Source organism: Dermacentor albipictus, chromosome 8 (genome assembly GCF_038994185.2).
Source record: "Dermacentor albipictus isolate Rhodes 1998 colony chromosome 8, USDA_Dalb.pri_finalv2, whole genome shotgun sequence".
Taxonomy (NCBI): Eukaryota; Metazoa; Arthropoda; class Arachnida; order Ixodida; family Ixodidae; genus Dermacentor; species Dermacentor albipictus.
Window position 1 is genome coordinate 20,799,140 of NC_091828.1, and position 23,175 is coordinate 20,822,314.

Here is a 23,175-nt window from a genome sequence, read left to right on the forward strand (position 1 = left end):
ATAGGGTATAAGCAATGATTCAAGCTGATAAACATGCACGATTTGAATGTCTCGAAACTTTCGCAAGACGTGCTTGGCTTCACAAGAAGTGTCTGCAAATGTGGAAAAACGGTGAAAGCCAATTTTTTTAACAGCCACTTCAGCGAGATATGGCATCTTACTTTGGTAGCGAAGTCCACTGTGGTCCGGCTGAGGAAGACGCGCCAGTTTAATATCTCACAACTTTTCATTCAGGAGTACTTGGCTTTAGAATAAGATGTCCAGTACATTGGTAGCGATAGGTTAATAATGTAGGCCTAAATCTAAGTGCACGACCATTTTGGCCCTTTGCCCGCATAGATATGCAGCCACCGCTGCTGCGATCGAACCCACAACAGGAGGAGCATGTGTATGCTCCTCGAGCTCACCAGCAGTGCTATGCGAATAGCCACTAAGCTGTTGCACCCCGTACCGCATGTGGCTTCCACTGGTCGCAAGCATTGTCTCTCAAGCTGACCAGCAATGCAGAGATCTATTTCTTTGCATCGTGTCAGTATAGACAAAAGTGTGGACAACTTTACAGTTGCTAATACAGCTATCTAGTGCGCGGGATCTGTGCGCTTGTTTGCGCCATTTGCTAGAGATGCCACTGTTTCGTGAGCGAATTTCTTTTTTTCTATGCGCCCACTGTCGAATGGGAATGAGTCACAATAATTTGCGCTGGTTGCCTCAAAATAAGGACGGCCGAAGCGGCGACCGATTGATCGCACTTTAAGATTGACTTGACTACGTGGCAAAAGATTCAGCGAAGTTTTTTTTTTTTTTTCTATGATGGGCGCCCCGACAATGCTGGTGTTACCCAAAGTGACGAATAGCAAAAAAGGACGAACAGCGGTAAACTGCCAGATTGTCGGCGGATGCTGAAAAGCAGCAGACGCCACCCGTTTCAAACTAATGTATTTTCTCCGCTAGACAGCGAATCGATACAGCAGCGTGTACACACGGCGCTCGAGACGGATAATGCGTGAGCTGTGAAGGGTTGTTCATTTACTGAGAAAAAATACCCGAGGAGAGTTCAATGCAATTATAAGAACAATAGGTCTTACTTCGTGAGAAAAGAAAAAAAAGGAAATTGACCAGCATGAAAATTTTCAACCTAAATCCGTAACTTCGGCTGCTGCGTGAGTGCTTAAATACCGATAGTATTTGGCCTAAGAGTACGACCTTGTACTGTCATCTCAGGCGCACATTTAAACCAGGCAAAATGGTGGAACGAAATGACTACCATTGTTTTTCAGTCATGTGCGAACTCATCTACCTGGAGAGCAACAGCGCTGAGCAAAATATTGCCCACATTTTACTGCTTCCTCTATCGGGATTATCGGCTGGTTTTGTACGTTGAATTCCAACGATGTGCATGGAAAATTCTGATCGTCGTACTCCCCAGGCCGGCACACTGCATCATGCGCGTAGCTTTGGCATTCGCCTGTTATATTAAATCTGAAATCCCATAACCGTGTACTATTCTATCTCTTCCCTGGTATAAAGCAAACGATGCTTCATGCATAATTTTATTACCTTCCTGGCAGACTGGTTATTCCACAGTGAATCTTTGTACGACATAAGCGCACAAACAGCGCAATGCCGCGTTATGCGTCTATGCTGTATGTAGCCAACTAGCTAACACTAATCCATATTCCTCGATGACTGCTACTGGTCTCCAAAATGAAACTCAGTGGGAACCCAGTTCGGGCATTGTAAGTAGAACTCCCACAAATGAAGTGATAGCCCTATATTACAGAGAGGTTTTGTCAAAACAAGAAACCACGCAAAAACATTCTTGTGACCTGAGCAATGTGAGCATGTGCAGTGAACTAGTGTACTTGCGCAACGAAAAAAGAAATACATCAGCTCTGAAACAGTTGAAAGAAGTGAGCACTAAATACTGTTGAGCTGCGCACAAGAAATGGAGATGTAGAAGTTATGACGAATCGGTGTTCCATATCCAGAGGCAAGCGTTTCACCACGAACATATCTTGTAGCAAAGTGCAGCACAAATTAGCATAGTCAGCCACGACATCGGCTCCGGGACTTCTAGTGCAGAGCAACCCACCATGACGAAGATCACAGAGGCCAACGGTTCCATGGCTAAGCGCCCCACTGTGCTTGCCAAATATTACATGCGATAATGTTCCTGTGTATGCTCCTGGAGCATATACAGCAAAATTATGATTAGAGCGAGCATAAAGGTGCTCAAGCCACAGTTCACTGTCTTCTCAGGGCTCAGAAATTAAAGGATCAGGAAGTATTGATGATGCGGAACACGAAAAAGGAAGTATTCTCTGTCAAATATTTGCGCAGGCGCGGAGCTATTTGTTTTCGTTGCCCAAAGTACAGTAGCTCACCGCAGTGGTCACGTGAGTGCGTTGTTAGTTGCAAAAGAGAAAAAGAGTAAAGAGGCATAACTTCTCACCAGAAACCCTCACACCTGAGGTTCCACAGCCATAAGGTACGGAAGGCATCCAGATAGGACAGAAGACGGCCAAGAGGTGGCGGATTGTCAGAGATAAAAGAAAAAGAGAGGGTGATATTTTGAGGACACCGCTTCCCAGAGCCAACGTTATTTCATACACCGAGCATACATTCTACATACATACCCTTCTTTGACCCCGTCCCCAAATGGTACACCGTAGATTAAATTGGACACTCGTGCCAAATATTGTATTGCTGGATTCTCTAAATAAATCGCTCACACTATTACTGCCATAATGACTTGGCTTTTACCTACTTTTGAGCTGTGTGCAAAATCTGCCAGAGTTGCACGCCAGATAACAACCACACACCAGCGCTTACAGGAGCAATGCGAGTGTGTGACGCCACTTCACAGTGTTCAAACTATCGTATATGTGACTTTTCAGTGTCGAGTGTAATATTGAACTGAGAAAAGGATCACCCGCTACAATGTCGATCGTCTTTTTCTGCCTTCGTTTCGAATAAACAAATAAAGAACCCGGCGACTCACCGGGAGGCCGGTAAATCTCGATGGTCGGCTTGGTCGATTTGTTGGGCAGGCCGACTCGGCGCGCCAGTTTGGCAGTCTCAGTTCGCTTCATCGCGTCCTCCTTAAGCTGCCCACGATTAAGAGCAAAATACACACAGGACATTAACAGACAGGACACAGGACAACGCAAGTGTCGGCTAAATGTGTGCCCCTTAAAGCACGTGCATTTTCAAACACGCAATGGTGCTCTGTTGCGGATACACAGCTTCTCGTTTACAATACATGGCAATAGAGAATTAAGAACAAAACACACCTGCCGTGATGCATGCAGTCATGCAGTCACGAATCAAGTACACCGGCACACCAGCAGATCAAAGAGTAACACATCTGAAAATGAAAAAAGTTGAGCGTCCACCAGAATGAAATTCCATGCCACAACATGCGCGAGAAGTTGATTATCACACAAACAAATTCTCAAACGCGACTGCTGTCTTCCGCCTACAAGAGTGTGAAGATTATGCCGGCATCAAACGTTCATGATATATGTACGAGTTGCTGCTCGTTCACGTTATGCGACCATGTTGCTACAACTTCACTAGATCATGCACAAAAATATTAGTAAATTTCAGAACACGCATTTAGCGAAAGAATTTATTTGGTTCTCAGGTTGTAATGGAGGTGAGCAATGTCGCGGTCTTGCGGAGAAGTATCCAGTGGAAGTCCAATGCAAGGGCGAACACAGCGGCTTCGACATTTTTTGTCGCGGATGTGTATTCCAAAAACATTTATGCATGAATGTATACACTGGCCTCCATTAGACTCGTTAATCAAGTATTTAACACTTCAAGTGATAATCTTCACTCAACCAATGTGCCAGACACACCGAATGTAATGCCACACACTATGCCATTTGCACTTCATGGCATGGACAGGGCATGCACGGTGTGGCAATCCATATCATTGCCACAAAAAAAGGTAACTTTAATCCTGCGGGAAAGATGCAACATAAGCAGACTGCCGACTATGCAACATGGCTAAAGACGTTAATTAGACTTTGCCACGAGGCAACCTCCACCCATGCATCAGCGCCTACCGAGAATTGAATGCAGCATTGACACCGACCGCTGACGGGTCCACAAAAGGCAACCCTCCCCCCACCACCACCACTACCTGATAGCCTGAACTAATAATGAAAAGGGGCCAACATCAAATGATACCGAAGAAATGGCACCGACCTTGGATTACCAGGGTGCTATCCTGCCACATATTTCATACCATCGGAGGTGGGGAGGATGCTTCGGAGGTGGGGTGCAGCGGAGCATTGCGATAGCATGGGCCGTGCTATTGCAATTGATGGGACAGTTGTGATTGGCTGTGATACAGTCATCAGATTCCCTAGTCGAGTCGCCTAGGGAAGACGACATTATTAAAAGCAGGGACTTTTCGTGCAGTGGGGCCGATGTGTCCTGATGTGAACTCCGATGTTTAATTTGCTCCTAAATGAAGTGAGTTTCCCTAACTGGAGCCGTGCAACTAATGTAAAATAAACCCTTTTTTCCTTCATTCCTACAACTGGACATATTCGTCGATGGGCTTGGTGGATTCCTTGCCCTCATGCCACCTCGAGCGGCAACAGTGCCGTGTCTTTCGATTCACGTTGGTGGCACTTTTACGCCTCAGACGCCCTAGCTGTTTGAGTCACGCTGAGGCAATCGGCACTGAACGGATGCCTGCAAAGGCTGAGAATGAGGAAACAGCCACAGCTGGAGGACTTCAACTGCCTATGAAAAATTATCTCGTGGCCATCAAAATTCAATGTCCACATGCTGTTTAACTAGACTTCGTTCATTCCTAATGCCCCATATATGTTCCCGCAATGTTTCAAGAGTATGCATTAACGACCACTCCAAAATTATGAAGGCAAACTCGGGCGCCAATTGGCAAAGTAAATGACTCGTCGCGCGCACAACTTCACAGTATTGCGAAAAGCTGTGATGTAATCGCAGTTTGGCAACATTCACAAGAGTTTCTAAGAATAGAATACGACAGCTTTATTATTTTTTTAAAAGAACAACACAACATTTGTGCAGCTGCTTTAGGACAAGGCTGCTGACACCAGGTAGTGAAACAATGCATTTGTGGCCGAGCTGCAGATGGCCTTGCAATCCTCTACTCATAACACTCTCTAGACGCGCAACCCTAAGCATTCTCCAACACTCACGAGTAACAAAACTGCGTGAGAGTCAGAAACACTTACTTTCCATTAGACGCATACCGTGGTTTAGCGTACTGTGTTACCTGCACTTCTCCACGCAACCAATATGAAAACTCTCATCCCGAGCTGTCAAATGCAGTAATGGGTGAAGAGCCCGACAGAACAATGAATAACACCCCCAGTGAAGTCTCACAACAGCATTAGCTTGTTATGCAGTGAGCGACGACATAGTATATCCATACAAAGAACGTGAGCAGTTTACCATAGTTGAAGTTATTATTTACCGACAAATAAACGCTGTAGGGCCCACAGTACCTGCAGGAGGTTGCATCACTTTCTCCATCTGTTAAACTGCGCGAAAGACATCTAACAAGTCTTGGTTATAAATGAGCAAACTAATATAAGCACCGAAACTTTATCACAAAGAGCAGGAGGGCATAGCCATTACCCACATTCGGGACTAATTACTTTTGTTTACACCTTTACCTATATCAGCGACCGGGATGCAGAGAGATTTTCCTGGAGAATGCTTTCCAGTCGAGAATGCTGTGTCACGCTGATAACGCACAAGCTGTACATGACCTGGAAGCACCGAGCTTGGAGCGTTAAAGAAAGGAAATGCGGAAAAGACAGATGATTATTATTGAGGGACAAGATAAGCCCCAAAAGGTGTACATTTTTTTAAGAGTACTGTTTCTTTAGCTAAAATCTGTGCATACACTCTTAAAGTTTGCACCCTTTGGGGCATATCATCCCACAACAATAATCATCTGCCTTGCTCACATTTCCTTTGTTTAATGCTGCAAGTCTGGTACTTCCAGGTCACGAACGGCACGCACATTATCAGCATGGCACAGCATTCTCGACAGGAAAGTAGCAAGCACCGAGTTTTCAAGAAAGGAAACGCAAGCAAGGCAGGTGACAATTATTGTTGCGGAATAAAAAGAGGCTTTAAACTGCTTTCAGAGGCTACATATGACTTTTCCGGGTAAACAATTTGTTTTGGTGCATCACTGTTCTACATACAGTAACAGATGTTCATGAATTTGCCACTAGTGAGGTGGCTGGTGTGGTCGCTTGAATGCAGAGAATGTGCAACACCAGGATAAACCACCGGTTCACTCGAGCCAAAGTTTCGCACAGGGCACCACTGTTGTCATCTGCCAACGCTACACAAAAAACGCTGAGGGGACGGTTGGTGTTGCATGCCATACAGATAGCCAAAAATGCCAGGCTGCTATGTGAGCATGTGCTGTGCGACTATTTGTCTCCACCCCGTTGAGAATGCCAACAAAAGTCACCATTATCATCTGCAAAACCAACATTTGTTGAGTGGCATTGCAGTAGACGATGCGCAGTTTGCATTAATTGTTGACGAAGCAGGCAAGTATGATGCACGTGAACGTAGCATTAAACTAAACTTAATGCGAAACGCGAAATTTCGGCAGCAGAGTGAGCCAGTGGTTTCGCTTGAATATTCCCCTGCATGCCTCATGCTCCTTTTCATGCAGCACTCGGCATATTCCTCGCTAACGCTAACTTCCCTGCCTACGCAGAAGCAGCATGGTAGCCTAGAATTCAACAAAAGCTCTTCCGATCAGGCAGAATCTTACGAAAAAGTGAAAAATTCTTATTTGACATTTACACAGAACATACTGAATGAATAATTTCGACGCGGTCCTCAACGTTTTGCTTTCTGCAAGCAGCAGCACATATAGACCATTTTCTCAGCGAGGAGGAACGCAGCCTCGAACCAGCACCCCACGCCACTCCTCCTGGCAGTGGTATGTGCGGATTCCATTTTCTCCCAGCAACAGCTGGAAAGGTAGCAGTTTAATGGTGAATTAGTGCGATTCTAATGCATTGTGCCTGCAATTTCTGCAATATCAGATGACTCAAGCGCGAAATCTTGCCACTCATTGTCAACAGCACGTTCACTGTACACCCTTTAGCGTGATGCCACATATACCAGGATGGCGCCGGACAAAAGACGGCACTGTGATCGCAATATGGCAGTGCCGTCAACGGTCTATACATGTGTCAATGCTGAGAGACCTGGTAGTGCCGCTGGATCTGGTTCTCCTCGATCTTCCTGAGGAAGCCGTGCTCCATGTTGAGGCCCGGCGAGGGCACCACCGCTGCCGCCGCGTCGTGGCGCTGCTCGGTGCCCAGCATGTCTCGTGGTGCTGATGCTCGATTTCTTGGCCCCGCCGCCGGTCACCGGGCGCCGCTGCAGGAAGCGCTGCTGCTGCTGCTGCTACAACCGGGGGCCGGGAACCAAGTCGTCGTGTCTGCATTAAAAAGCTCGCACTGTTCATTTGTTCATTTATTCATTGCTTGATGAACGTTTGCCCCTTCAACAGTACCCACCCGCCCACCCATTTACCTACCTACCTACCTACCTACCTACCTACCTACCTACCTACGTCTTGGAACTCTCATGGTCGTTTCGTTAACTTGGTATGTACCAAAATTGGCATAACATGACAAGAGTGTATGACAAATATAAATGATAGGTCATGTGACGAATGTCATGTAGATTGTGAAGCAGCCATCTACGTCTCTGGTATGTACCAGAAATGGCATAGTATGAACAAGAGTGTATTATGAACACAAATGGTCGGTCGTGACATGACATGTAGGTCATGAAATAGCCGGTTTGGTGCTCTCATGGCCGTTTCGTTAACTTGGTAGGCTCTCCGCACACTTTTTCACATAAGATCGATTCCCAGAGGGCATGGGATCCGCTGGCTTTCCTTTATAACCCACAGTGCCTCATCGGCATTACAGTGCGGGCAGTGGGGACAGTACCTCAACAGGTACGATATACAGAGACAGTTTGCACGTACAATATTAAAACAAAACACACGAAGAACACAAACATTATGCGAAAGAAACCGTGCAGCTAACAGCACGAAAACAACGGAAACAATTCGACATCGGCATAAGCACAGCCGACACAAGGTTACATAGCAGGGCCACAAAAACCAGGGACCCGAAAGAAGGTTAGAAACATTCAAGTGTGAAGGATTGAAGAGCGATTCATGTTCACACGCAAAATATACTTTAGCAAGGGAGCCACAAAGAAACGGAATTAGCGCAGCGGAAACACTAGAAAGAAAAGGGAGCACCACATGACAATCTTGAGGCCTAGTAATAAAAAAAAAAGATCGGGTGAGATCCATCAGGTACGCAGCTTCAGTGGGGCACGTGAAACGTCTTGTGCATCCAGCAGAAGGTGTAGGGCACCGAGATATGGAAATGACATAATCAAATATGCAGGTTACATTTATATAAGCAATAGATAATCTTAAACGGCTATCTTATGCTCGAGCTAGTGAGGGTCTTACGGTCTAATTTTGCAATCGTGCTCACTCCCTATACGTAGTGGGAGCATTTGTCTTGCAGATGGTGTTTAGGCACAAGGGTAAAGAAATTTACCTACTGAAAAAAAAAAAAAGGTTGAGGCACTGGTGCAAAGTATATCTTCCTCCCAAGATGCCAATCACAAACCAGTCTTCGCCCACTCTTCGAGCGCCGACGCACGACACCGTGGCGCCTTTCAGCCTGTGAGGACAACCACAGTGCCCTGGTACCTATAGATATTGTGGTCTAACAAAAAAAAAACGTTTGCTGCACTGCACTAATAAAATACTAAGTATTGACAAGCATAATCAAGCTCAAGGTAGAAAACAAGTCACTTAGAGAAAAAAAAAAGAAAGAAAGGACAACAACAATTAACACATACACGAAATGGTCACAATAGAAACTGCATTTCAAAACATGTTAGACTTGCGGTCTGTTCTGAAAGGCTTCCCAAGCATTATTATTATTATTAAATCTGTGTAGGAGAGTGAGGCATCATGGGTGATGGCCACTACTCATTCTCGCTTAGGCAAACAATATATTAAGATAGGCTGGTTCAGACAAATTAAATGAGCAAATATAAACAAGACAATATTAAATCAAAGTATGTTCATACAAAGTTTCAAGTGGCAAATTTCACCTCTGTACGTATACAATTTGTTCCACAAGTAATGACAGGTCTAAATAATGAAATAAAGATGGCATTGTAGGGCCATCACTTCAATTTTCATTCTTTAAAGTAAGCATAGAATACAATAAATAGCCTACAAAGTAACACCACAACCTGTAAAAAAAGAAAAGAAAGAAAACACAACCTGTAAAAAAAGAAAAGAAAGAAAACATGATTTTAGGCATATGCAGAAAACTAAAATTAAAATTGTATGAAAATAAAAGTACTTATAGCAACCGTTTTGTGGTATGAGAGGGGTATTTGATAGAGAGTACTGATAGGGAAACAGTAGAAACTGCTTGTACCGTACCTAACTTCAATTTAGAGAGATATTAATTGTGCAACATCATCTAATTGTGTGGCTCGTTTTCAACGCAAACAAGTATTCCCACTCATTTCTGGGTCATTTCATGCGAAGTGTCCCAACCGTGGTGCTCGGGAAAAATCATTTCTCTAAAAAAATTGCGAAAAAAACTGCACATATATAAGCATTACTTGCACAGCATTTTCCTAAAATATTTCAACCAGGAAAAAAGTTTTGGCACCATGAGCGCCATTTATTTGAATTTCACGAAATAATGGAAAACCAGGTGTGAAAAACAAATTCGCCAAAAATCAACCGTATTGCGCACAATTTCGAAATTTTGTATGTTGCATTGCCTGAACATTGTTTTCTTTTACTATAAAACAATGTCACAAAATAACTTTCCTTCTTTTGGCACCGAGGTGAAACTGCACAAATTCTAGTGCTTTTGTGAAGCTTTTCACAAAAACCGGTCAGGAAAGGAAACCTGGAATTTTATAGAACTATCCCTAAAACTTGCTTTCTAAATTTTTTTTTTTTTTTGCCTGTGTGCTGCTCACAAGCTCCAAAAAAAAAAAAAAGCCTGAATTCCGCAGAAAGGCTATGTTGGCCTATGTTCAGACGTTAGTAGGTGGTCAATGAAAAAATAAGCAGAAAAGCGGATATCACTGAGAATAACAACAAGCGATTTGTGGCCCGCTCTTGCCACTTCACGCGTAGGCGGTCGCGTAGGTATAATTCCGGTAGCACGGAAGTGCGCAATGTCAATCTACCTTAAGTAGGCATACCTTCAGCATTTAAATTCTTAGGAACTCCTGAGCGATCATGGCTTTTATTCCTCTCCGCACAAACCATGATCTGCACCACCCTGGTTTGCATTTGCCACATGGTATCAGGTGAAGTGGAAGCGCGAGCCAAAGAAATGCAATGGTGAGACTCAAATTCAAAATTTTTTTCTCATAAAAACGCAACTTCGTTTGATTAAAATTTCCGTGGCGAAAGCTGTTATTCTTCTCAGTGATATCCGTTTGTCTGTTTACTTTTCCATGGACCATCTTAGTGTGTCGCTAACGCTTATAGACATAGGCCAACATAGCGTTTTTTTCCAAATTCACGCTTTTATTTTGGAGCCTGTAAGCAGCACATATGCGAAAATAGTATTTTAGAGGATAGAACCTTTTAGGGAGGGTTCTTTAATTCGAGATTTTCTCTCCTGACCATTATTTGTGAAAAATTTCTCAAAAACGCTAGAATTGTCATATTTTCACCGCAGTGCTAAGGAGTGAAAAATATGAAATTACGTTTTAAAGTGTTTTATAATGAAATAGCTCAGACAAAAAAATGTTCAAAAGAAATGTTCAGACAACACAAAACCCCAAATTTTGAAATAATGCGCCAAACGTTTGATTTCGTCGAATGTTTCCACGCCTGGTTTTCCATCATTTATTGAAATTCAAATGGCGCTCACGTGGCCAAAAATGTTTTCCCCGCTCAGAACATTTTGGGAAAATACTGTCCAAGTAATGCTTATGTACGCATTTTTTTTTATTTTTTAATAGAAAGCGCCACGGTTGGCATGAGACGACCCTGCTTGGATTACAGACGGCACGGGCGTTTGTCAGCGCCCAGTTTTGGCCTGCCGTCTGCCGTCCGCTCCGATCGGACCAGCGTGTAGTCGTCGCCGTCTGGTACGCACCCGAACGTGTGCGCGGTGCGGGCCGAACGCTCGCACCAGCGGCGGTACGCCTCCCTCTCCTGCTCGCGGGAGCGTGACGGTGCGTGCTCGGTTTTGTGTCCAAGGGCTAAAAGGAGACGCGAAAATTGTTGACAAACGTGGAGGGGCGACCAGGCGGAGCATACAAAGCAGCGCTGCGTAGCCCCGGCAGCGAAACGTGGGACGCGCACGGCGTGCGCGACCCGCTTCCGGCAAAGGTCGCCGCCAAAGGTCACCCACGTTGTGGCGTCCCATCAAAGAAGAGCTAAAGTAAAATTAAGTGCAAGACCTTGCAATTAAGCGTGACAATCTCATCGAGGATGCGTGCACACGAAGAAAGCACTGCAGCCGGAATACCGCTGAAACACAACAACATATGTGACTACCGGAACTTCTGTTCCAGGTCTCGGTATATGCATGGCTCACATTGGAGCCGCACCACGAGGACTAACGCGCTTTCAGGTCGCGCAAAACGTGGGCTACAGCGCTTTGTTTTACGAGCAAGGTGAACAAATCAGCGTTCGCTCGCGCTCTCCAGTTTTTGGGGCTCATCGGCCGTGCGAACAGTGACAGTGCGACACGCGCCGCCACGCGATACAAAATACAAGATTTCGTAGCACCGAAGGTTATCACGAAGCGACAGCAAAAACGGGAAGCGAGGAAGCCGTAGAGCAACGTCGTGCAGAGACGGAACACGGAAGAAACAAGGAATGCACGAGCGCTGCACGAAGGGCGTGACCCCGAAGACGGAGAATTCCTCACGGTCGAGTACGCCCACAGACGGCGGCGGCGCGGGCACGCCTACGCGCAACACGCGGCCGACACGGAGCCGCCGCGTCATGAGCGGGGGCGGGGAGAAGGCCATCGATGGACCGCTGCTACCCGTACGTGCGCCTGGGGCGAAGGGACGGCGAGTTGGACGACGTGGTACCGCGTGCAAAGGGCGAAAACGTCCACTGGGGTGGGGGGGGATTACGGGTCGGAAGACCCTTCGATTACGGGTCGATTACTGGTCGGAAAACCCTTCAACTGCCCCGTCTGGGCGGGCCTCACCTGGTCGGGGCTCTAGCCGACGCCCTGCATAGGTGTTTTTAATGGTTACCTACATATAGCCCGAGTGCATTACAGCAGAGAGACAACACAACAAGAGTCAGCCGAGTGCACCCAAGCGTAACGGTGCGATACACACACAAAACAAATCTTATGCCTAGCATGTATACATACAGAATGCATAGCACAATAGAAAAAGAACGAGGAATACAAATATTTGTTTCAGACATCGCCACAGCCCTGTGCTAGTACAGCTAGTAGTTTTCATGTTGCGCAGAGCTAACCATAGCCATATCTCGTGAGTGTATAAAGAATACCACGTGAGCAGTCTGATCAATATTGCAATTTACGAATTGTAGCCGGTGAGTTTCTGATGTGCGGGACGAAGTACATTGTCGTTCCGGTTGCACGTGTGCTCCAATGCATAACGAAAAGCGTTTTGTTAGAAAAGTGAGTGGAACAACAGACCGCAGTGCATTTTTACGGCGCGTTTGATGGCCCATATCTCGAAACTAGGGTCATTCTGGAAATTCATTGCAAGTGGATAGGAGTTGCAAAGTCACCGCCTACAATTCACAAATTTCAATATGTGCCGTATAAGGTAATTAGCAAGCTAATTAGTGATTTCTTGTTAATTAGTTGAAAATGTGTTTCGATTTCTCGGGGTAGTGTCCGCGCCTCTCTCGATTATCAAGGGCGACGGGTGACCTGTAAACTTTCGTAAAACTTAAAAATGGTCACGCCGCATAGCTACCACCAATCTTGCAAAATGCATTCGATTCAGCAGAGCTATACCAGCACTCCTCAAGTCACTGCGAATTCAAGGAACGCAGGAAGCACGTATAATTTAACCACAAACTTCCAAGTTGGCCCCGCAGATCACCACTGACACTTTTCCGGTGCCCTTCACATGTAAACGCGTTCGCACAGTCAATTCTTTACGGATACCGGGAGAACATGCGTATAACACTTCTATAACGCTATTAAGCGATATCCTATTCGTAATTTTCTACAAAGGCCGCATTTTATCACACACGTTAAACGTCGAGAGTGCCGTTTCTTGGGCGAGTTGAAATTGCGATGCCTTCCTGTGGCCGTGCTTGTGGGGCGCAACCCGTACCAGTGCGCTAAACGGTGCGCGCACATCACCTGCTCAATACACCGCCGACACCCTGCAAATCTCAACTCGTACAGAATTTAGTTTTCCGAGGACACCCGGAAAACAAGCGCATAACGCTAGCGAGCGCGTCGCACTTACTGCCTGGTTTTATTAAAAGTTCAAAAGGAATCCGACGATTACGGTATACTCCCTAATGCGAAATTTCAGCGCAGCCCGATACGCATTCTACTTGGGCGATACACCGAGGCAAAGCGTCCGAGAGAGACATCACCGACTGGCTGCAGTGCCGTCAGCACCTTCGCAGAGGGAGGGGCAGGCACGGGAACGCGATATAGCTAAGCAACGTGTTATATATAGGCGCGGGGCGGCGTGACAAGCGACACCAGTGTCCACGGAGCTAGTGCACGAGGCGTATGGGAAGGAAGCATGGTGTACTCTTGCCGTTCCGTCCGTTAGCGCAGGCCTCTCCAAGATAATTAACCACCAAGTCGCCTAATTGATGACCTTGTTGAAGTACTCCTGCCCCCCCCCCCCCCCTGTCGACCTCCGTTACGCTTCTGCCCTCTCTCCACGATCCTTTCCGACGACTGCACCACACTGCGCGGCAAAGGCAAATGCTACGACGGCCACGAAGACGTGACTCAGTGACTTCCGACCATGAAGGAAGAGCAGCTTTAGCGCTCTTCAGGCTGAGCCGGGCCAAGGCCTTATCGATTGAGAAATACTGCTAACCGAAAATTCGAGGTAACGTGCTGGGCCGAAACAGCCGTATAGCGAATGGAGTGACTGCACGAAGAGTTCGCTCGCCGAGGCATGGCGTGGTGCCTCCCTCTCACTTCATTTCCTTCGTCCGTGCTTCTTCCGACAGCCTCCCTCGCAATAACCATGTTGTAGATTTAATGTACGACAACTGAAGGCCGAAATACACGTACGCTTGCTGGCGCAGCTATACCCGTCGAACCGCGGAGCGAGCGCAGGTACCATCTACAGACATACCATCAGGTACCAGCGCAGGTACCATCTACCATCTCTGACTGCCTCAAACATGTGAAACGACGCCTATCGAGGTGAAAATAGTGAGCCAAATGCGTCTTGTAGGTCGAAACCTCCTTCAAGGAGCTTTCGCGCGCCATGAAGTTTGGCCTCTATACGGTCAGGCCATTTCCGCGCTATATTACGTGGCGCGGAGTACTCCTAGTTTAGCGGGAAATAATATTGGTTTGTTTACCGCGTCTGCGCCACGATTAAAGGGACACTAAAGCGAAACAACAAATCAGTTTAGTCTAATAAAGCATTCTTTGAGAACCCTGCAGGTAATCATTTCAAAATAGTAGTTTGATTATTAGATGAGAAGATGAAGGTGGAAGTATCAGTATTTGAATTTCGCGCCGAAACCCCGACGCCGGTACGTCAGTGCGACGTCAGGGATTCCAAAGAATGTTTTCGCATTTGGGCCGCGTTGGCTGAGTAAAGGTTCCCGAAACTTGCTATGTTTAATATTTGGTTTCTTTAGAACACAATGTAGTCAATCTGTACCGGTATATAAGTAAGTAGGCCCTAGAAGATACCATCAAGATCCATGATGTCACGGCGACCAGGTGCGGGGGCTTCCGGGAGGCGTCGCCACCAGTCTTTCGGTCTTGCGCTTTTTCTGGCTCATCACTTGCGTCTGATTGTGGTAAGAGTTGTGTTTTGGGAGTCGTAGAAAGGTAATTTACTGATTCAGAAGAGATCATTTTCCTCTTCAGTGTCCCTCTAAGTACGGCGGTGAAATTGCCGTGACGCTCGCTTCGTGTCGCAGTCAACGTCGTGAGCTGCGACTTCCTGAAAACTATGCGATGCACGGCGTCGAACTCGACAGGACATTGGGTGGCTTCGGAATGAACGAATAACTTGGGAATGAATTCGGTGAGCTTGTGTGCTTCCGCTGTCGTCAACACGTGACTCGTGACACTGAGTGTCGCTATTCAACCGGCGTTCTGGGCGGCGTGAGACTTTGCGTCCGTAAGAGCAAACCATGGACAAGAAATATTCGGCAATAGAAGGGCGCATTCTCGAGGCAGTGACTCGGCCGAAACAGCCGCCACGCGGAGTGGCCTTCCGTTTCTGACGGCGCCTATCGAGGCGTGCACATTTCGGCCGCAAAACCCTGCAGGCTTCTTCCATTCCACCGAGCGGTGAAATGCGGCGTCTGCCGAAGCGGCGCCGTGCGCGCGCACCCTTTGAAAAGCTCGGGGATTTCTTAAGCTGGTCTCCAAGTGCTTTTCAAGGCACGCGCAGATCACATATCACTATCTCGAAAGGGCCTCTTCCGAATGTATATCGTTCCAGTCTCGATTTGAAGACCGCGTTTCCGAGTACAGCTTGTACACATTCTGGAGCAGAACAGTTACAGGCAAACGGTCAACACTTAAAGTTTCTGTGAGCCCGCGGAAACAACGCGCTGTTTCTCGGCCGTCCTCTGTTCAGCTCCGAGTTTCGAGCAAGGGCCGGCGCTTCAGTGCACGACACCAGAGGCTTGCTCCCCGTGTCGCAGAAACTACGGTGTCAGCGTATAGGCGGCGTTGCCCGTGAGGAAAAATTGCCGCGTATATTGAGGTACACGTATATGCCACGCATTGCTATATCACACGCGCTACATGCGGTTTAGACTGCCACACGATTGTATCGCTAAAATTGCTCGTGCCTTGTCTTACATTCTCGACGAAGTTACCACTCGGAGTTTTCAGCATGACAGTCCGCGAGTGAATGTCACGAAACAAAGCACCGGCAGCGTATGCCCTTTATGTTAAATCTTCTCAGGCTTGAATATTAAAAGTGCGGAACAATAACGGTAAAGTAAAAACAATGCAATTCTTTTGGCGCGGCTGTGCACTAGCTCCGCGATCGGCGCACCCAAGAGGCCTACCGGAAAGCTCGCGTTCGTGCATAGCGTTCGCCGTCAGGGTTTCCCGGTAAACGTTACGGTTAGATAAGCTGCAGTTACCGGGAAGCGCGAGAAGCAGTCGGGGATCTTTGAGCGCTGCCACGTTTCACTCTTAAAGGCGAAGCTTAAGCGTCCTCCACTTTTTCTTTGCTTTTTTTTTTGAACCAGTATGAGTTTAAACGTATGTCAGGTACGCAATTCAGTGCACACTGACTAAACACGGACTTTGGTGCGCTTCGAATCTGCAATGACAGGCCAAACAAACACATTTTATAGGTCGGGTTTAGCTTTTCAAGTCCACGGCTCTGCACTGTATGCTGGCTGGAGGGCTGATTCGACCACCTGGTGTCCCTCATCGCGCCCACAATTAACGCACGGCATACACGAGCGTGTACTTTTTTTTTTTTTGCCTTCATCGAAGTGCGGCCGCTAGTCGAAACTGCGGCCTCGTGCTCAGCAGTACAACGCCACAGCCGCCAAGTCATAGCGGCGGGTAATGACGCTTGACTTGCCACACGTTTTTTTTTTTTCACATTTACTTGCCATTGGGATTTATTTTTGCACGTCTAAGGTCCTTCACCGACTTTGGTACTTCGCTCGAGGCCGACAAACGAGCGCCGAAGAATGCTCTCCGGCAGCCACAGCGAACGCCGCCAAGCGACCGCTCCCACAAGCGGCAGCGGCTGGGCGCGCATAGCGTCCCCGCACGCTCAGCGGGCTCGTGCTGTCGGAATGGGCCGAGCGCACGAACCGTGCAGCTGCCGCCGCGCGGCTTCCGGAAGCCAGGGCCTTCTGGTAGCACCGGGACTCTGCCGCTGGCCGTCAAAAGATAAAAGGATGTGGTCGAGGAGGGTGCTCGCCCGCACACGTCGCCGCCGCTGCAGTAAAGCCGCCCCCTTCGTTGCAGTCCTTTTCTCTTTTCGCAGCAGCCACGTGTCGTAGGTCGCGCCGGCGGCCACCAACCAGTCTCTTCCTCGCGGCTGGGTTGGCGACAAGTAAAGGAATACAAATTCCTCCTGTAAAGTAAACTTTACCTCGAGGTCGGCTGCGATTTCCCGATGCGGATTAGCGGAAGACGCAAAAGCTCTTTTTACGAGACGCGCTGGATTGATTTCAGCGAGATTTGTTGAATTTCATAGGTTGTTACACTTTTGGAACTCGTGGAAACAGAATTTTGATGTAGCGTAACTTTTTTTTACAGAAATTGCCAAATTTTGATACGTTTCCATGCAATAGAAGCGAGCCGAGTTTGCAGATCAGTAACTCTAAAGAGAATTTCTAGCTGAAAACTCTTGGTCAATTAGTTTAGAGATTACGTGCAATTCTGAAAATATTTCCGGGGTTTTCCTATATGTCGTGCTGAAAAACCAGCGATATATTTAGGAGCGGTGTGTACTGACTATTATTTTGCCTGATTCAGACATCTTCACAGACGCAGTTTATACAATTCCAATATTATTTATCGCCGAGTTGCCAAGGTCAACGCAACGATGCATTAGTCATTCTTAATTTCGCAATTTCCAAGAATTTCTAGATATCCTTATAATATTGAATTAAATTCTGGGATGTTACGTGCCAAAACCACAATATGATTCAGGCACGCCGTACTAGGGCAATTCGGATCAATTTTGACCACCTGGGGTTCCAATGCGCGGTTCATTTTAGAGCGCAGCTCTTTGGCGTCCGTTCCTGGGTTTCGCGTCGTCGTCGGCGTTGTCGTCGGCCTCGTAACCAGCTCCGGCCCCCTTTCATCCCCCCAGCGCTAGCAGCGACCGACTGATACCGCTGACGCCGCTAGAGAGTCAAGATAACGTGACTGCATAGAACACCGTCGCCGCCATGCAGAAAGAGGAGGAAAGGGTCCCCCCCCCCCTGTTCTTGTGTGGCGGATAGGGTGCTCTTCAGTTGCCGACGCGCCGGTTATTTCACGTAGGCCCCGGCACGTCGACGAATACGTGACCACCTTCCCACGGCTAGACCTGGTTCTTAGCGCTGCGGAAGCGAGGGTATCATATTGTTTGTGTCGGCATCGGCGGCGTTGTCCCTGAAACCAACTCCGCAGCTGGGGTTGACTCACTATCGGCGTCAGCGGCATCAGTCAGTCGCTGCTATCTCTTCCCTCCTCCCTTTATCGTGTTGTCCGCTTGCTGCGCGCGCTTCTGCCCCCATCGTTTGCCGCTGGATGTACACGCCGCCCCCCTCCCCCCTCTTCCTGCGAGTCTCCGGTTGTCAAAGCGCCGGCTCGAACTTAATTCCTTTCTTCGCTCCTCCTCCAATGCAACCCCTGTGCGGTGGCAATCAGAGAGCCAGATCGGTGGCGGCGGATCTGTATATGTGCACCGCCCGAGCCGAAATTGCCGCTGCCGTTCGCCCTGTGCGGTGGCAATCAGAGAGCCAGATCGGTGGCGGCGGATCTGTATATGTGCACTGCCCGAGCCGAAATTGCCGCTGCCGTTCGCCCTGTGCGGTGGCAATCAGAGAGCCAGATCGGTGGCGGCGGATCTGTATATGTGCACCGCCCGAGCCGAAATTGCCGCTGCCGTTAGACAAACAGCAATTTCCTAACACTTATGCGGGAGAACATCCCGTTCCTCTCGCTCGTAACGCGTCCCACGGCTGTGACAACCTCGCGAGGCACTTGTATAGATCTCGTCTTTGAGAATCAAGCATTGGTGTACCAAGTCGAACATATATCAGTCTATTTCTCCGACCACAAAGCTTCCTTCATGACTGTCAAGAACTGTTAGTGGAGTCTTTGTTAAAGGAATACGTGTGAAAAAAAAAAATTCTGTGATAGCGCATATGTGTTGCTCGATTTCTTTGCCTCAATCTATCGAAAAGGTGAAACAGCTTATTTGCTGCGCTCAAATTTCGCATTAGGAAGTAACGTAATCGACGGTATTTTTTTTTTGCATTTCGCCCCCTTTGAAATGCGCTTTGAAAAGCAATCTTATCTCCAAGTGACGGCAAACAACGTTACCTTGGTTCTGTCCAGCTACGTGGCATTTGCATATGTTTACTGTTTGGCTCAAGTTGCGCAGGACACCCTGCATATAAGCTCTGTGACCACTGACTACATATTTATATATTTATTTATTTACTTATTTATTTATTTAGGACCTCACAGGCCCAAAGGGCATGGAGTTAAGGTTATTTCGTTATTATAATGCAAGCACAAGCAAACTATAGTAAGGAACAGAGTTACTAAGCAAATGAAAAAAAAAGCAACACAATACAATGAGTTTGCGAAATAAGCACTAAAAGTGTGTGAGTGCAAGTGAACACGAAAATGCACAACATCACAAAATAAATTACTGACTTCACGACTAATTTATGATACAGCGCTATTACAAAAAATTCACCTCAAGCTTGTGACGAAATGTATTCAGGTTATTATCAAAGCTGGTACGATCGCGAAGATCATTCCACATGCAGATGGCTCGCGGACAGCTTGGCCCGCGTAACGTGAAACGGGGGCGTTCAAGATGCAACGAGGCTAATTCATTGATGTAGACGTACTTGTGAACCAGGCATAGGAGAGACATTCGATGGTGAATGGCCAATGGTTGAAGGGAATGATTGAGTTTAAGCTGAATCACACTTGAATGATGGTCAAAGTTCCTTGAAATCTAACGGGCGGCACAGTTCTGAACTACTTCAAGCATGTTAATTTGATAATGAGCGGAAGGGGACCAAATATAGATGAGGCATGTTCAAGTTGTGGGCGGACGAAAGTTAGGATAATTTGCAAACATCAGAGGGACAATGACGAAGGTTGCGATGTGAATACCCCAATGTTATTGAGGCTTTCGTGCAGGCAGCAGTGATGTGATCATACCAGGAGAGGCCTGGTGTAAGGTGTAAGGTAAGGTGTAAAATTAGAAATGTCACGCTTACGTCCGAAAGAAATAGTTTTGCATTTGTTTGTATTTAGAGCCATGCGCCAGGTGTGACATCAGTTTGAGATAATGTTAAGATCATCTCGAAGGATCAGGTGGTCGTCGGAACAGCTTATTGGTTTGTATAACATGCAGTCATCGGCAAGGGTTCTAATACTTGATATATTTTATTCGGCAGGTCATTTATATAAATCAAGACAAGACGCGGGCCTAGAACGCTGCCCTATAGAAAGCCAGAGGAGACGTATGATGAGTGAGAGGAGGAATTATTAGCCGTCGTCAACTGCTTGCGAAGGGAAAGCAAATTCCGTGGCCACGATAAAGTGAGGGAATCTAATCGACACTCAGGCTTCTACAGACGGGGGTTTACCCAAACCCCCTACTTCTTCACAAGGTGTACCCCGAAATTCAAACAACAAATGCATGTGCACTTTGCAATGATTTAGCGAGTTTACCTCACATGCTCTGGCGATGTCCCGCGTTACACAGCGATAAAAACAACACTTCTTCACGTTGGGATGCGGTCCTACACAGCCCCAACCTCGAAGAACAGTTATGGGCTGTCCAACGGGCCCGCGACGCGGCGGAGAGACTCGGCCTCTCTGTCCCGACGTGGGAGTGGCCCGCTGCGCGCTAGTGCGCGCCCTAAAGGACCCTAATAAAGTTTTTCATCCATCCATCCATCTAATCGAAGGGCAGGTAGCTTAGAAACGAGGCGGCAATGGGCGACACGATCGAGAGCTTTGGCAAAATCAAGAAAGTTGGAATCGGTATTGTTACGTTTCGCCTATGACGCGCGGTGTATCCGGCGCGGATTCAACGGACGCCGGGGCTTCGTTCAAAGCGGCGGACATTTTGGCCCGTTCGGAGCGGTCGCGACGCATCCCCGCCGAGCGCGTCCCGGCATGTTTCAGTGCCACGTGTCTTCGTGTGTGCGTGTGTGTGTGTGCCCACGCTTGTCAAAGCGCGGCAGCTGGGGAGAGGAGCTCCCCAAGTGTGAAGCGAGGAGGACTGACCGGCGCCGGCCCGGCTGATGCGTCACTACACTCGTCTCTACATGTCTCTCAGCTCGTCCGTGCCTCGCTGTCACGTGGTGTCGTCCCGTGACCCTCCTTCTTGCCCGCGACGCCAAGAGTATAAAAGCAGCTGCCCCCGGACGCCAGGAGAGAGGCTCCGATTTCTTCTGTTGAGTAACGTGCTCTCCCGTCTCTCTACTTCGGTCGACCTGACCGCCCGCTCTTTGCGATGCTAGAATAAACAAGTTGTTCTGTTAGCAATCGACTCATGCTTTGCTGGGACCTTCGGATGCTTCCAGTGTGCCCCAGGCCGCCAGGCCAACGCTACCCTTGGGGCTTGCGACCCATATACAACAACGGGCGCCAACGGTCCGGTTGCAACAACGGGTGTCAGCACTGAGGTTCCAACAGCCGGTGCCATCGGTGCGGATCAAACAGTATGTAGGCCATTGTTCATGTTGGAATGAAGGTCAGTGGTGAATTCCAGTAGCTGTGTTTCGCATGACCTGGCCTTCCTGAATCCGTGCTGGTTTCGAAAGAATTTATTAGTCTCCGGGTGATTGTAGTCGTGGGAGGCGATTATATGCTCAATAAGTTGACAGCAGACGCATGTCAGTGATATCTGACGGTAGTTTCCAGGTGAATTCTTATTTCCAGATTTAAAAATGGATATTATTTTAGCAATTTTCCAGTCATCTGGCTGTCTAGATGACGATGACTGCCGAAAGCTGTGGTACAATATGGTGCTGGATATGGAAAGGGTGCTTTTTAGAATATTGTAGTTAACATCATCGATACCGGCTGATGAAGATGCCTTAAGCAGCTTAGACATGCGATACCATTCACTGTGATTTCAACGGGCTGCATGTACTGGTAGTTGTGTTCAGAGACAGATGGCCCAACGGAATTATCTTCCCGAGCGAATACAGATGAGAAAAACGTATCAAATGTAGAAGAACACTTGTAATGTGAGAGAGGAAGGTTGTTTTCATCCAGTAATAACTGGTTAGTACATCGATGAGAGAACATGAAGCGCGAAAAGTTTTTGGGATTATTTGGCAAAAGGGAAAGCAAATCGCTGTGGAAATATTTATCTTTGTCATTGCATATTGCAGAACAGCGACTGGTCAAGCACTGTTCGAATTGCTCCAAAGCAGAAGGTGTACCAGATTGCTTCGCATTGGAATAAAAACGTTTTTTTTTCTTCCTGTTTCTATGTTTACGAAGAGATTTGGTGAAAGGGGTTTGATTTATCGTTAAAAATTGGGGTAATTGGGATACATTGCTTATAAGCGAGGACATTTTGTCTCTGAAAAGCGCGCAGTTTTCATTTGTAGACGGGTTGTAGAAAGACGGTTGTAAAATTATACTGAAAAATGTTTCAAGCTCTACGTCCATTTTGTTATAGTGGGCTTTGTTGTAGTCCCGGATTTTCTTTTTTGATATACCGATGAATGGTAGAGGTAAGTCCAATGTAACTTCAATTAAATTATGGTCACCAAAGCTTTTTTGGCAAGACACTGTCTTAAATGTATCCGAAGCGTTCCTCAGTAACAGGTCTAACGTGTTCACCCCACGGGTCGCCTGATCAATGACTTGAAACTCAGGTTAGTCTAAGGCTAAGTTGATGAATTCTGTTGAAAGGGAACATGGTTACGATAAATTGGCCCAAGCAATTAGTGTAAGATTAAAGTCTCCGACGAGATTACATCAGTGGGACAAATATCTTTGGCGTTAGCGATACTATTACGAAGTCCACAGACAAAGGTATTGCAAGAATCAGGAGGACGGTAAGAAGCCTCGCGATGTTCCTACCTTATGATTCACTAAATTTTTTTCACCGTTGTTCTTTTCATAATTGTGACTGAACTGTTATGAATCTGCCATTCATTCTTGATATGCTGTTATTCCCCTG

General features: G+C 47.2%; 1 protein-coding gene across 4 annotated transcripts in view; it reads right to left on the minus strand.

The window, feature by feature from the left end:
* The window catches only part of LOC139048658 (MIF4G domain-containing protein-like), a 154,743-nt gene that overhangs the window by 36,169 nt on the left and 95,399 nt on the right, over window positions 1-23,175 (minus strand). The window contains exons 1-4 of one of the 4 annotated variants that reach the window (XM_070523142.1): window positions 7,251-7,463; window positions 3,294-3,367; window positions 3,002-3,107; window positions 2,453-2,467 (exon numbers count right to left, since the gene is read on the minus strand). In XM_070523142.1, the coding sequence (XP_070379243.1) occupies window positions 2,453-2,467; window positions 3,002-3,092 (106 nt within the window). In that variant the 5' untranslated portion in view covers window positions 3,093-3,107; window positions 3,294-3,367; window positions 7,251-7,463. Of the gene's footprint in view, window positions 1-2,452; window positions 2,468-3,001; window positions 3,108-3,293; window positions 3,368-7,250; window positions 7,487-23,175 lie in introns of those variants that run through there. The other 3 variants (XM_070523140.1, XM_070523143.1, XM_070523141.1) reach the window with 3 other exon arrangements.